Raw genomic sequence first — 14131 nt, forward strand, 5'->3', positions numbered from 1 at the left:
GGTGCAAATACCGATTCTAAAAAAATCGGGTCTGTTTTTTCATAAACTTCATACCAAATAAACTTAATACACTTATATATTATTCCAATAAAAACAATCAATTACTAATTCATTCTCGAAACCGCGAACAGAACTAAAAACCTTTCAATTCAAGTACACTGTCATTAAACCAAAGAGGTCGTATGAAGTATAACATAGTAGTTCAGGTTAAACGTCTCACGTTGTTATTAGCATGTTGTTATAAATACATCATACAATAAGTTAATGTTCCCACGAGTACGAGTGTATACGGATGTGGGCGGATGGACCTTGAAAATATCTGAGGCAGTTCTGAGAGAAGCTGTGTATTCGCAGCGAGGAGTTCGTATGATACGAACTTTTGTTCAATGTCTAGGTTGAAATAGGAGGTCCAGTACCGAATTTTTGATTATAGCATTTTTTAAATATTCCGTTCTAAACAATACATACCAAAAATTAAATTCATTTACAGGTGTATAATGTTCAAGGCTCAGTAGTTCCAATTTAATACAGTTCTATTTTATAAAGTTTCTGTATTAATTCTTATTTGTAAGGTAATTAAATCTAAAATCGAAACTTTTACAAATATCCTTATTTGAAACTACAACGCATTCACAAAATGCACCTGGATATTAAACATTGCAGTCTGACTCAATCAGTATCCGGCAAGGGTTCAATATTTCACGTTTCGACAGTGTCGATCATTTATAGAAAAAAGATTTTTATCGACGACATTTTAAGTCGATAAGAGATGCAATCAGTCTATGATATAAGTAGAGGCTTTTAAAGATATGTTACCTAAATTTAAAAAATCCAAAATATAAAATAAATATACCCATTGAATATAATACAGTAGGTAATATATATTTTTTTCTACAAATTTTGATTAAAATCACAATGATTGTGCATAAATATATTATGTATAATTTATTTAAAATGCAAGTAATACTAGCGCTTAGTAATTCATAATGAGGCTAATATTTTACTCCTGAGCGTAATTTTTTAAATAAATCAATAACAAACTCTAAAGCTTCAGGTTTCAAACAACAAATTTCTGAAAATAACATTCAAAGTTTTAAATTAAGAGCCCCTTTAAATAGTTAATGTCATTTACTGTACCTATTACGATTAACTTACTATGAAACTACCTAAAAAGAAGTTTTATTCATGTCGCAAAGTCCCAAGTCCATTTCCAGGCCTGGGTAATAGATAAATTAGGTACTTGAACCTGTCTAAGAACTAAATCACCGTTTCGTTTCAAAATTAAATGAGTCATTAAAATGAACCGGTTAACCAATGATCAATTTAAAAGCCTAAAAGATTAGAATGCCTATTGAAATAGCAAGGAGTGGACAGATGAGTATCGCGAATTTAGCTCTTAATAAATGAAGTGAGTTAATTTTGTTGATTGCAACGTTCGTGTGGGCGAGTCACGACATCACAAGGTCGTATCTGATAACATTCTGCATTCGAGACGCCACCATTATTCATATTAGACGTACGGCACAGGCTTACGTCCGATATTAATTGTAACATGGCTTAATCTTACTATTGTCATGTGTGTTATTGTGCTGGGTGCTTTAGTATGACTGACTTAATATGTACCTAGCTGTTAGAAATGTGTCTTATGTATAGTAATAATATGATAAAAAGTAGATATAAATTGGAAATAAAAAAAGGATCTGGAAATATAGGGTATGTTGGCACATATAGCTAATACCCTAAAACTTTGTATGGCCTTACTCGACTGAAAAACTGCCTCAGTACCTCAGCGTAGTTATATTGAGTGCGTGATACGTCAATGGCACGATACGATCACTGCTTTGAGCTCCCGAGTTCGAATCCCGAATCGAGCAAAGTGATATTTGGTTTCTTCTGCTCACTATCAACCCCCATTTTTTGCGAAGTGTGTTCCTTAAGGTGCAAATTAAACTTTGCAAGCCCCCTAGGGTATATAGGCGTAGCATGTGTTTTTAAATCTTTCTCTTTAACCAAGTTGACATACAGTCTATGTACAAGTAAATTAGGGAACATAAAACATTTTTTTTCTCCCACAGTTTCTATCGTTATCAAGAAATAATTGATTTGCTCCTCTGGTCCGAAAATTTAGATTCCAATGGCTAAAAGGTATGCCAATGTTTTGAGCTAAGGTTGTCAGCCGGCAGCCTTGTTCAGACCACCGCACGTGTCAATCGATAATCTCCGATACGATCTATCGATCGAGATAGATTGCACAATCAACTCATTGTATGCTCTTTATGAACTCTACTTTATAAACACGTTTAGTGATATGTGTATGATGAAATTCCGAATTCCTGAAGGACTGCCTCGATGGCGCAGTTGTACTGCATGCGCGGTACGGCAGGGCTCTGAGGTCTTGGGTTCGAATCCCGGATCAGATAAAATGATATTTGGGTTTTTCTGCTCACATCAGCCCGAAGTCTGGTTTTTTTGCCCGATACGGCGATAGGCTCGCACCCTATCACACCATGTGACGCAACACACTTGGCGAAAAGAGGGTGCCCTAGTTGCGCCTCTGCGTCTATGTGTGTGTGAAACCTCATTCATGACTGTAAATAGGTAGTTGAATAATAGCCTACATTATCCGGTTCTAACAGGCCGGCATATTTGTGTCGACTATCTAGTGGTAATCATCTCTCGTCAGTCGACATTCTATTGGACCTCACTCCACTTACCATCAGGTGTAGTTGGGTCACTTTGCCGGTACGCATTAAAAAGAAACAAAAAACAATACATCGTTGGGCCTACCTCTGGCCTTACCAAAAAATTAGAAATTCCTCTAAGTTTGGAAAAAGTATGACAGGGAAATTGCATTTTTTTTTAAGCTTATTTAAACTTTTTTTTTAATTAGGGTTACCATTAAATAATATATACAGTACATTTTTAATACAAAAGTATTCAGTATAATAGCGTATGAATACCTTTTGAAGGTGTCTACAACTTCTTGCGCCCAATATGGTTAAGAAAGCCCTGTTAGCGACATTCATTAACTATAGACATCGTATTGAAATTTCCACGAGTACCCAGGGACAATTGAAATAAAAATCAGTCTGTATACAAAATAATTTATTTCAGTGGTGAATAAATAACATCTATATTCTATACTGTATTTCAATAAATGCTCTTCTATCACTACACGGCTAAGCATATTGTACAATGATATTTACTTATTGATTCAGGTCGTATAAACTATAATGCAGGTGCGGATTCAGGAAGGTGTCATGGGTGCTAAACCCCCAGCGTGTTGTCAAATCAAAGCTGATATCTTTGGAACATAGAAAGCCTTCTTTTCCCGAAAATTAATTAAATATTAGCCCTACATCGCCATATATAATGAAAATTGATTAAGCTGAACGCGGAAAGGACGCTTCAATGTAAATAGGCAAAATATAATACTTTTAACTATATACAATTCATATAAATGTGGTGAAGTTTGTATGTTTGGATGTAAAGAGGTAAGTCATCTCCACAACTATTTATTTAATTCCAAAATTTCTTTACTTTATCCCCACTAACAATATTAACTAGTATGGATTAGAAATCATTTCATTTCATAAAATTGGATGCAATAAATTAAAAACAAAAAAGTCCCTGTTTAGTAAGATTCTACAAGCCTTATTGCATTATATTCAGTAGCGTTTATAACATATTTTATAATAAAAATAGTTCCTCTATTATAGTATACGATTTTTGATTACATACAAAAATTACATTCCAAGTTACAATATTGCAATGGGATCGTGACAATATTAAATATTGGTTCTATGCTAAAACCAGGGGCGTCGCCAAGGGGGGACAGCGAGGGGCAGCTGACCCCCCCCCCCCCCTAGAGGTTCTAAAACTCGAATGAATTCACCAATTCCATTCGTAATATTCCGTACGCTCAATTACGCTCTGCCCTATGTTATTGTTAAAGTTGGGGAGGAACATGTGCATTCGACTTTACCTACAATTCATACTTTTCTAATTCTCCATATCAACTTGCCCTCCCTGGGCCATTGGTTGACGACGCTCTTGGCTGAGACTATGCTATATCGGTGGAAAAAGACTTCGCGATATTATTTTAACTTTTACGTCCCGATGTCTAAGGGCCTACTTCGAAAAACGAACATCCAAACATCGGTCCGAAACGAAGAAACGTCGAACTTCGGATTTAACTTTACTACCAAATTACTTCGGATCCGTCACCGTTTTGTAGCTTAGTTTAGTGGCCTACCACTAAGGTAAGCTACAGAACCTATGAATTCCCCGTATTTATTTTTTTTTTTTTTTTGGAGAAAGCAGTGTAACTTTAACCTCGCAGATAGTTTAAAAAGGGATGGCGAAAGGCTATAAATTCTTCAAATTCCATGTCTGAAATATTGCGATGAACCGATCGGATTAATCGTCGTATGCGTAACACTTCGTAGTAACAAAACGTGCGATCCGTCATCCGAAACTACGGATTTCGTTTTTCGAAGTAGACCCTCTGTAGTAACATTCCATAATAAGAAACAATAACAGCGAATAATTTTACGGCCGATTTCAATAAGTAATCCAAAGCTTATCGATTCGATCTTCCTTTGGAACCAATCAAAATAAGCCATTTGTATGCTTGTTAAAATAAATATTAAATTGTGATTTATCGCTTGCTTTAAGGGTGATGGAAAACATCGTGAGGAAACCTGCATATCTGAGAAGTTCTACAGGAATTTTGAGGGTGTGTGAAGTCTACCAATCCGCACTAGGCCAGCGTGGTGGACTAAGGCCTAATCCCTCTCAGTAGTAGAGGGGGCCCGTGTCCAACAGTGGGACAGTATATAATACAGGGTTAATATTATTATTAAGCATGATAAATAACTTACTTCTGATTGGGCCATTTTCGGGATCGATAAAAAGCGTTTGGGTTCGTTATTAACATCGACGTCGCACCAGATTTTCGACTTTCTGGTTGATAATAATTCGATTCACAATCGAAAACTTGATTTTACATAACCTATCTAATAATATTATGTATATTATATTTCATTATACAATATGTATCATCGTAGATCGGTTATCAATTTAATCTACCTGGGAATTAAAATCAAGTGATAAATTTAATCCACAAGGGTATTTGAAAAATTAATTACTCTGCAAAGACGATCTCCGATACGCGCCTGACAACGAAGGTACACACATTAAGCAACCCTGTCCCCCGGGCATAGAGCCCAGAACCCCACGCTTGGTGTTCAACCACTGCGCCAATGGGTTCTGGTAGGCTGTTCTTCACGAGTCTTGGCTCTGTAGTTGCTTCAATTGTTTGAGGACGGTGTCGAGCAACTTTCGTCTGTCTCGCTCGTTCTTCTTTAGAACAGAGAAGACGGATGATTTTTGTTCAGCTTCTTTCAGTTTCTCGAGTAGTGTGGCGGCGTCGCGGGGTGTTACTAATGCGTATTTGCCGCCTTCGATGCCGACGTCATGCAGGTATGATGACCAGTCCCAGCCGGTGATCAGGTCTAGTAATTGACTGTGGAAGGAAATACATTTTCAGCTTTTATTTTTATGTTACTTTTTCTTCATCATCAGCCTATATCTTTGTCCACTGCTGGACATAGGCCTCCCTCAATATGCGCCATTTTACCCTGTTTTCGGCCTGTCGCATCCAGTTCTTGCCAGCGACCTTTCGCAGATCGTCACTCCACCTAGCTGGAGGGCGTCCTATACTACGTTTGCCGAGCCGTGGTCTCCACTCAAGAATTCGTTTACTCCACAACTTTTTTTTAGCAGGAATACTTTGTACCCGACGTAGTTGCGTCAACAGTACACATGGTACAAATCGAAGTAAAGGTCTCGTTTGGCAAAGGCGGGCCGGCATAATTCTGGCGACCGTGAGTAAATAATTACCGTGAGTAAGTATATTATAGCTTTAACGGCTTAAAATCTACATAGCCAGCATACCGTAGGCTAGCGAAGTGGTCGAGTAGCTCGCCCTCCTTCAGCCCAGGCACTGGCTCGCCGGCGGCGAACTGCTCGCACTGTATGACGTCGAGGTTGAGCTGGTTGAGCGCGCCGGAGGAGATCTGCTTGACGGCGGGGTCGAGCAGCAGGTTGCGCAGGCGCGTCGCGATGCGGTTGGTGGCCGCGCGGACTGCTGCCACTCTGCAGATTGAACATTATTATGTTGGCTTTATATTTCCACGCGGTGACTAGGCGTTTTGTGGTATGGCATAAGTAGCTTACATTTCTTTAAAGATTCAAGTGAGGTTTAGATTTGTAAGAAAACTCGCATAAGTCGACTTCTGCAATTATTAACACACAAAAATTCACGGCAAACTTTGCTACTTGCAGGTCTTGCGGCAAGTCGCATCTTAGAATAATCGAAATATTCGAGCTGGTGTAAACGCATCATGGATTGAAACGTAGCATTAGATAACTTGTAGAAGATAATCTTTTAATTCACTAACCACTATCAATTTGAATTATTCGAGGTATAATAATAATAATAATATCAGCCCTGTATTATATACTTGCCCACTGCTGAGCACGGGCCTCCTCTACTACTGAGAGGGATTAGGCCTTACTCCACCACGCTGGCCTAGTGCGGATTGGTAGACTTCACACACCTTCGAAATTCCTATAGAGAACTTCTCAGATGTGCAGGTTTCCTCACGATGTTTTCCTTCACCGTTAAAGCGAACGATAAATTCACAAAGAATACACACATGATTTTTTAGAAAAGTCAGAGGTGTGTGCCCTTGGGATTTGAACCAGCAGACATTCGTCTTGGCAGTCCGTTCCACACCCAACTAGGCTATCGCCGCTTCATTCGAGGTATGACAATTAATTTTTAATTTTGATTTTTTATAAGTGCAGAGTAAAGTGACCTCACTACACCTTATGGTAAACGGGGTCCAATAGAATGTCGACTATCGAGAAATGATTACCCCTCGGCAGTCGACGCAATTATTCTATCAAACATTATTATGATTCAAAATAAATGTACCCAAAAAATGCATTCACCTTGCCCTCTCAGGCAGTTGCTCCAGCGAGGTCAGAACTCCAGAGAGATAACTCAACATGTCCGTGACGAATGAGGACGCCAGCCCTGTCGGCTCCACTGCGATATGCAAATAAAAAAAAAGATTATGTATTATATTATATTATTATGTATTATAACACTCCATAGTATACAATATAATCATTTCAAAAATTAACATATAAAAAATATTTATATGTAAATAGCTATAGGCTATCTTTTAATTGGACGTAGATACGCAAAAAGGAACCAACCAACAGTATGGTCGAAAATGAGCCGAGTATGTCAAGTTAGTTCTAGTCTATAAGGTCTATATTTTCCATTCATAAAAATATCTTAGTCAAAATGTACTAATTAACAAAATATAGAATATCAATAAGCAAAAATACGATTTAAACTTCAATCTTAACTATTTCAAAAGTGTCATTTTATGGGCTGGATCCTTTTTGCGTATCTACTTCCAATTACATTACGTCATAGAGCTCACGAAATGCTCAAACCTCAGCTCACCCTTGAAAAGGGGAAACAGCGTGATGATATATATTTTTTGTGAACATTACCCAAAAGCCAGTCATAATTCTCCAAGTCGAGAAACTCGTCGACTTTTTTCTCGAGTTTGTCGCAGATCTGTTGCTCGGCGTCGTCTCGCGCCGCTTGGAACATGCTCCCAGCGGCCTACGATAAAAAGAAAAAGTATATTGCCTCGGCTGCTTCGTCAATATGTTTAGGGTTCCGTACCTCGAAATGAAGAAACGGAACCCTTATTAGGATCACTTTGTTGTCCGTCCGTTCATCTGTCAAGACCCTTTTTCTCAGGAACGCGTGGAGGTATTTAGCTGAAATTTATATCAAATACTCAGGTCTACTGTCCCTTGGAGCTGTGAAAAAATCAAACTTCTAAGCCAACGCAATCAAAAGGTACAGCCGTTTATGCCGCATTTTTTTTAAATTTTTTATTAACCAGCTTTTGCCTGCGGTTACGCCCGCGTGAAGGAGTGTTCCTGAATAAAAGTCCCGTTATATATTTTCCCGGGATAAAAAGTAGTCTATAACCTTCCCAGGGTCTTAAACTATCTCCAAACCAAATTTCATAAAAATCCGTTCAGTAGATTTTGAGAAAATCGATAACATACAGACAGACAGAAAAGGAGACTTTGTTTTATATTATGTACAGATTTAACATATCGCCGTAAAATTATAATATTTATTATAAATCCTAGTACAAAAAACAACAAAAAAATCATAAATAACTTTGTGTTATTTTGTGTATATTTAGACATGTTTTCTTGGATATACTGATTTTTAGAACTATCTATACAAACATAATAATATATAGAAATGAATAGACTTACCTGTGTGGTCACGAGCTCTGATCCGGTAATGTTACTGATGAACTCATACAAACACACGGTAGCGTCCTCCAAATACTGAGTGTCCACTATTATCTGTGGGCATTAGACAAATAGGTTAGATTATTGAAAGAAAAAGAACTTTACTAGGATAATTTTTTTATTATCGCTAAAATAATTGTCAGGATATGAGGTTTCTAAGTTGATTAAGTTTTAATTTACATTTAACGGATAATTAAAGTGGTCAGTATAACTAGCATCACTAATAATTGATAACAATTGACCAATGAAAAATTACTGAGTACTGAAATTTAATAAATTGTGAGTAATAAAAGATACTAATTCGTATAAATCAGTAAAAATATAATTCACCTCCTACATGGAACTTAAGATAGCTAGCGACATGTTTATGAGAAGCATCACTGCTCACCCCTCAAAAGTAAAGAGCTGAATGGTATTTGTAAGTTATGCTGACCTGCACGAGCTGCACGAGCGGCAGCGGGCGGCGGAACAGCGCGGACAGGCAGCCGGTGAAGGAGCGGCTCAGCAGCAGCGACGCCGACTGGCGCGCCGCCGCCGCGCGCCGCTCGCCGCCCAGCCCCACGCCCGCCGAGTACTTCAGCCACGCGTAGATGAACTCCTTCACCTGCACGTACACCGCCGGCACCACCGACGAGAACGGGAACCTGCGCACACATTTTTTTTTATTTTTTGAATGACGAGACGAGCTTGCCGTTCGACTGATGGTAAGCGATACGACCGCCCATAAAAAATAGAAACACCAACACCTTGGATTACAAAGTATTGTTTGGTATTCCACTTGTGGTCGCCATTCTGAGACATGAGATGTTAAGTCTTATGTCCTGTAGTTACACTGGCTACGATGTCCTTCAAACCGGAACACAAAAGTGACTACACACTGCTACTTGGCGGCTGAAATAGACATTGCGGTGATACCTACCCAGGCAGACTGTCACATAATCGAGACCCACTACTAGTAAAACCAAATGGCACATGTCATACCTTACTCCCAGAGTTTCTTTCTGTCTTTCTTCTTCGGGTAATCACTTAGGTAACTAGTGGAAGGCTGGTAGGTTAGCTAGGCTAGGGCTCATATCCGCACTGGCGAGGATTGCGACGCGTTATTCTTTTACTTCTCCCTACCTGCCAACCCAGCTGGCTACTTTGTTTTACCTTGCCTTGTATTCCATAGAATTTTTTATCCTTAATTTAAAATATCCGTAGTTATATAAGTGATCTTAAGTATTATTTAGAAATAATAATAATTATTCTAATAAATTGTTTTGACGCATCATAAGGGCAACTTTGTTCGCCTATGTGATAAATAAAGTATTTTATTTTACTAAAGATCCTATAGACTGACTGCTGCAATGAGACAGATGGACTCATTCACAAAACATAAACATATGTCTAGCAAACTTCTAATTTCTTTTAAAATTGCAATGTGTAGTATTATATACAAACAGTGAATGCTCATGCGCAGTTATTATTTACAGCAACATTTAAACAAAAAAAATAATGTGCAACTATAGCTCCAGTAAAAAACAAATGTTGAAAAATAATATGTACTTACTTTCTCGGAAACGGCTGTGATTCCAATTCTTCACCGTCGTAAGGAAATGTGTCCATCACGCCATCGTATTGCTCTTGATTTTCAACCTAATTGCAACGAAATAGTAATTACTTTCATAACACCCGACCATTGAGGACAATTTAAAACATTCGAAATATCATTAAATGCTAATCTTACCTCAATAGGTAGAAACGAAGCATTATCCAATATATCTCTAAACACAACCACCCATCTCTGCATCAACACTTCAGTGTAGTGTTCCGCCATCTCTTGTAACAGTGTTGGTAGAGGATCCGTCGGAAGACCGTAACATCTAAAAAAAACAGTTACTATGAAAATATAACATCAAAATGTTTTTTTTTAAGAAATTATAACTATATTAAATTATTACTATTGTTCCCTTTTAGAAATGTGCTACAAATTATCTTTGTTGCATGTTGTTTTATTACATTAACTTTTTGTTACACCCTGTATAATGTGAACTGACATTTTATATTTTTGTAACACTCTTGTGGTATTTGACAAATTATTGATTTTTGATTAATTTAGCAACTCCTACAACTATTTATATAAATATTAGCTTTTGCCCGCATATAAAAGTTTTTTCTGAGATAAAGGTCCCTCATTGTATTTTCCAATATAAAGTCTATAGCACTCAGTAGTTAGCTTCCTATTATTGAAAGAATTTTCAAAATCGCTTCAGTAGTACCAGAGATTACCCCCTACAAACCAACAAAAAAACTCAGAATATTATCCTCTTATCTTATAATATTAATATAGATAATAATATGTCACAAAAATATCTTACTTGAGTGTATTTATAAACAACATAATCTGATGTTTGATGCTCAACATCAACGTTGGATCGGTGATCAGTGATGTATTTGTCCTCAATGTTGAAGCTACTTTCGTCACTGACATACTCCACAGTTCCAAAAGCCAGTCCTTCGACACCAGCCCTGCTCCAGCACTTAGCAGATGCTCTTCTAGTATGAAGAAACCAAGCACGGCGTTCAGATAGTTCTTCACGCTCTGAATGGAGTCGTGAAGGTTTGCTGATGCAGGTATTAAGACAAGACGGGCTTGTTGTTTGCGTTGAGATCTAAAATTAGGTTTATATGTTATTATTCTACTGAACTGTTACCAAAACAAAGTAATTTTCTATCTGTCATATTTTTATATTTTTGCTTTAGTAGGCAAACTAATGAGCCCATGGACTAAAGCAATGCCACAGGCATAGCCATGCCGTTGCCTATCCTCAGAGACAAAAGGATAAACTGTTTATCTTGACATTTAAACAAGTTTTAGGAAAACTAATGATTTTTTAAAGTGATTGGACAATCTTCTTGTTAGCATAAAAACAAACTAATATTATAAGCATTAACTTTATGAAAACAAGGCATTTCTATCAACAATTTTTTTTTATTAAAAACATGGTTAAAGACATGATTTCAAAATAAATATGCATAAAATTATCCTCACCTATAATACTGTATGAAGTCATTCTTGGCTCCCAACACAGTGTGAATGTGCAGGCATCTGTGCAAAGGGCTGAAATCGACTAATTCGTGCGGACACTGTGGTCCTGTGTTCTCTTTTGCTGTGATACCTAATGTTGCTTTGTCTGAAAAGTAAACAATGACTTCGTTGTTATGATAATATTACAAAGAGGTGTATTTAAACTTACAATGCGCCAAAGCTTTAAGCAATCTGAAAAATTACTGTAATAGCTACCTTTTTTATTTTTGACAATATTTGCCAAACTCCTGCCAAGCATATCCTGAGTTTGCTTCAAAGCCATTGTTCCCACCTGAAAATAATTATAAATGTGTACATCCTATTTATTTAAGCTCATATTTCATTCTTAATGTTTGCCTACTAATAATCATGAATACTTAAACATATAATAATAAAATACGTAAAATATCTATGTTAAAGTAACTTTATTAATAATTTGAACATATAAAATATCTTTAAGCTTTATAAATGCTTATTTGAACATACCTGAGGACTTAGTTTGCGTATGTTCTCAAGGAAGTCCCTAAGATCCGCCATGGAAGCGTCGCGTATGTCCTGCCTGAGACGCGGTATGTCGGACGATATTTGCGTGCACCATGTGTATGGACCTACTCGAGGCAACAGTACATGTTCTAACTGCTCCAATGTCTTTAACGCTGGGTAATACCTGCGATAAAGTATGTTTATTGTAAATAGCGAATTTATGATGCCACAGGATCACTGCAGCGGTATCTCTGGGAGTTGACATAAACTATATTGTTCTAAAACGCCATGGATCATCTTTGTGATAGAAAATTTGGCCAGCAATACCAGAAGCTGCCAGGTTGGACAGCAATCTCAAGCACACCTGTTGATATACTTTGTTTGAATTCTTAAAAAGCATACAACTAATACCAGCTAGTCAAACCCAAATACTGCATGGTGTTGTCAATAGTTCTAAAGCTAGCTGTTATAGTGAACTAAAATGAAGAAGTCCATTCTTAACAACACACTGAACAACTAGTTCATGATGTCTCAACCATATGAATGATGTAGTTGCCAGTAAAAATAATATTTTCACAAAATAAATAATTTACTAAATTTTAATTAATATCTATATTATACTAATCAGCAGCTAGAAAGTAAGATTCATATTAAGACTTATAAATTATTATTATTATTATATTAACTGAATTTTAATAAAATTTTAGTTACCTCTTTGCCTCCACTTGTGTCTTTAGCTTGGAGTAAGTGGTAAGGAGAGGTAGACACAATTCCATCTTCTCTATGGTAGCGGCTATGTTCAGCTCCACTCGCCGAGCCCTGATCAGTTCCTCAGCTCTCACACATAGACCTGATATGTTATGTTAAAATATGAGTCTTCCAAGAGGCAATTAAATACTGTACTATTTTTAAATTGGTATAACTATTATGCCAGTATCTCTAACTTATAATAGAAAATTAAATGTAATTCACAGTTCTATGACCAATAGTGAAATAACACTGGATACTGTACTTTTATGGGATATAAATAACATTTATATTAATCCACAGTGTGGTCATTTACCAAATTTAATCCAAATACATTCAGCGCTTTCTGCATTTATATATTAATTTCTGAAACTTATACATTTATAATACTATGGGGTAATCTTTGTTTTTACTGTATAATAATAAATATAATATTTATTTACCCTCAGTAGTCTCCTTAACATTAGCATCCACATTTGATATGTCAGCATGCAACTCTTCAGCATGGGAGCGAACTTGCAACAACTCACGAATTGAGTCAATGAAGCCCTAAAAGACAGAAAACATTATATCTCAAAATGTCTCTTATTCAATAAATTATTACAAATTTTAAAAAATCTATGACTATTTCAACAAACAAAATGTTATGCAAAATTAATAAATCATAATGTTAATTTAAAATTTATTCAAAATAATAGAGATATAAAAGTGGTTTATTAGGAAATTCCTACTTATTAGAGGAACAATCTACATATGCATGTAATGACAAATGCTTACTTGATAGTGAAAATTGCACAGTTTCTCAATCTCCTTGTCATGTTGTTTGATGCGCTCGTCAAGCTGCTGCACGAAGGCCTCATGCCCTTCACCTTCGTACACCGATCGGAAAGCCGGGCCCCAGTAATCGTCTATGCCCTCTATTTCCTGCAATGTCACCAAAACTACGTAGTTGATTTACGTGAAACAACTAAAGTAAGATAAATTTTGGACTGATTTTCGTTTAAATAGGAAAGATTTTACGGCTGATAAATACGAAATGCAAATGATAAGTGAATTTCTAAAGTGGGTGTGCACCTGAATAGTAGCATTCATTTTTTATGGTCTTCAACTCGTAAAATCTAGCTTTTACACGTTTCTACAAAACATGAAGCCTATTTAAACAATAAAATAATAAATATTAATACTGAGACTTTTTAATTTCTCCACAAAACAAAAATCTTATCTTTGTAATTTCGTGCAAGACTGACGTTTACGTTCCAATTTCATCAATTCGTCACAAAGTTTTGACACAATAAAAAATTGTTAACTTAATGTTCTTAGTAAATTTATTGCGCAGATTATTATACTCGTTCCAACTATTTTGTTAATGGAACAAAAAATATAAAACAATATCAGAATAAAAAT

At 36.5% G+C, this 14131-nt stretch overlaps 1 protein-coding gene across 1 annotated transcript; it reads right to left on the bottom strand.

The window, feature by feature from the left end:
* Positions 1 to 3088: 3088 nt before the first annotated feature.
* On the bottom strand, positions 3089 to 13999 carry LOC115442768 (exocyst complex component 6). The gene is made up of 16 exons (XM_030167916.2): positions 13802 to 13999; positions 13505 to 13651; positions 13171 to 13276; positions 12692 to 12830; positions 11984 to 12164; positions 11714 to 11789; positions 11462 to 11603; positions 10788 to 11081; positions 10157 to 10292; positions 9980 to 10065; positions 8861 to 9071; positions 8389 to 8481; positions 7597 to 7711; positions 7021 to 7117; positions 5959 to 6159; positions 3089 to 5527 (listed from the first exon to the last, which is right to left on the bottom strand). The coding sequence occupies exons 1-16, from the start codon at positions 13817 to 13819 to the stop codon at positions 5287 to 5289; spliced, it is 2283 nt and encodes a 760-aa protein (XP_030023776.1). The 5' UTR covers positions 13820 to 13999; the 3' UTR covers positions 3089 to 5286.
* Positions 14000 to 14131: the final 132 nt, after the last annotated feature.

The sequence above is a fragment of the Manduca sexta genome, chromosome 12 (assembly GCF_014839805.1).
Source record: "Manduca sexta isolate Smith_Timp_Sample1 chromosome 12, JHU_Msex_v1.0, whole genome shotgun sequence".
Taxonomy (NCBI): domain Eukaryota; kingdom Metazoa; phylum Arthropoda; class Insecta; order Lepidoptera; family Sphingidae; genus Manduca; species Manduca sexta.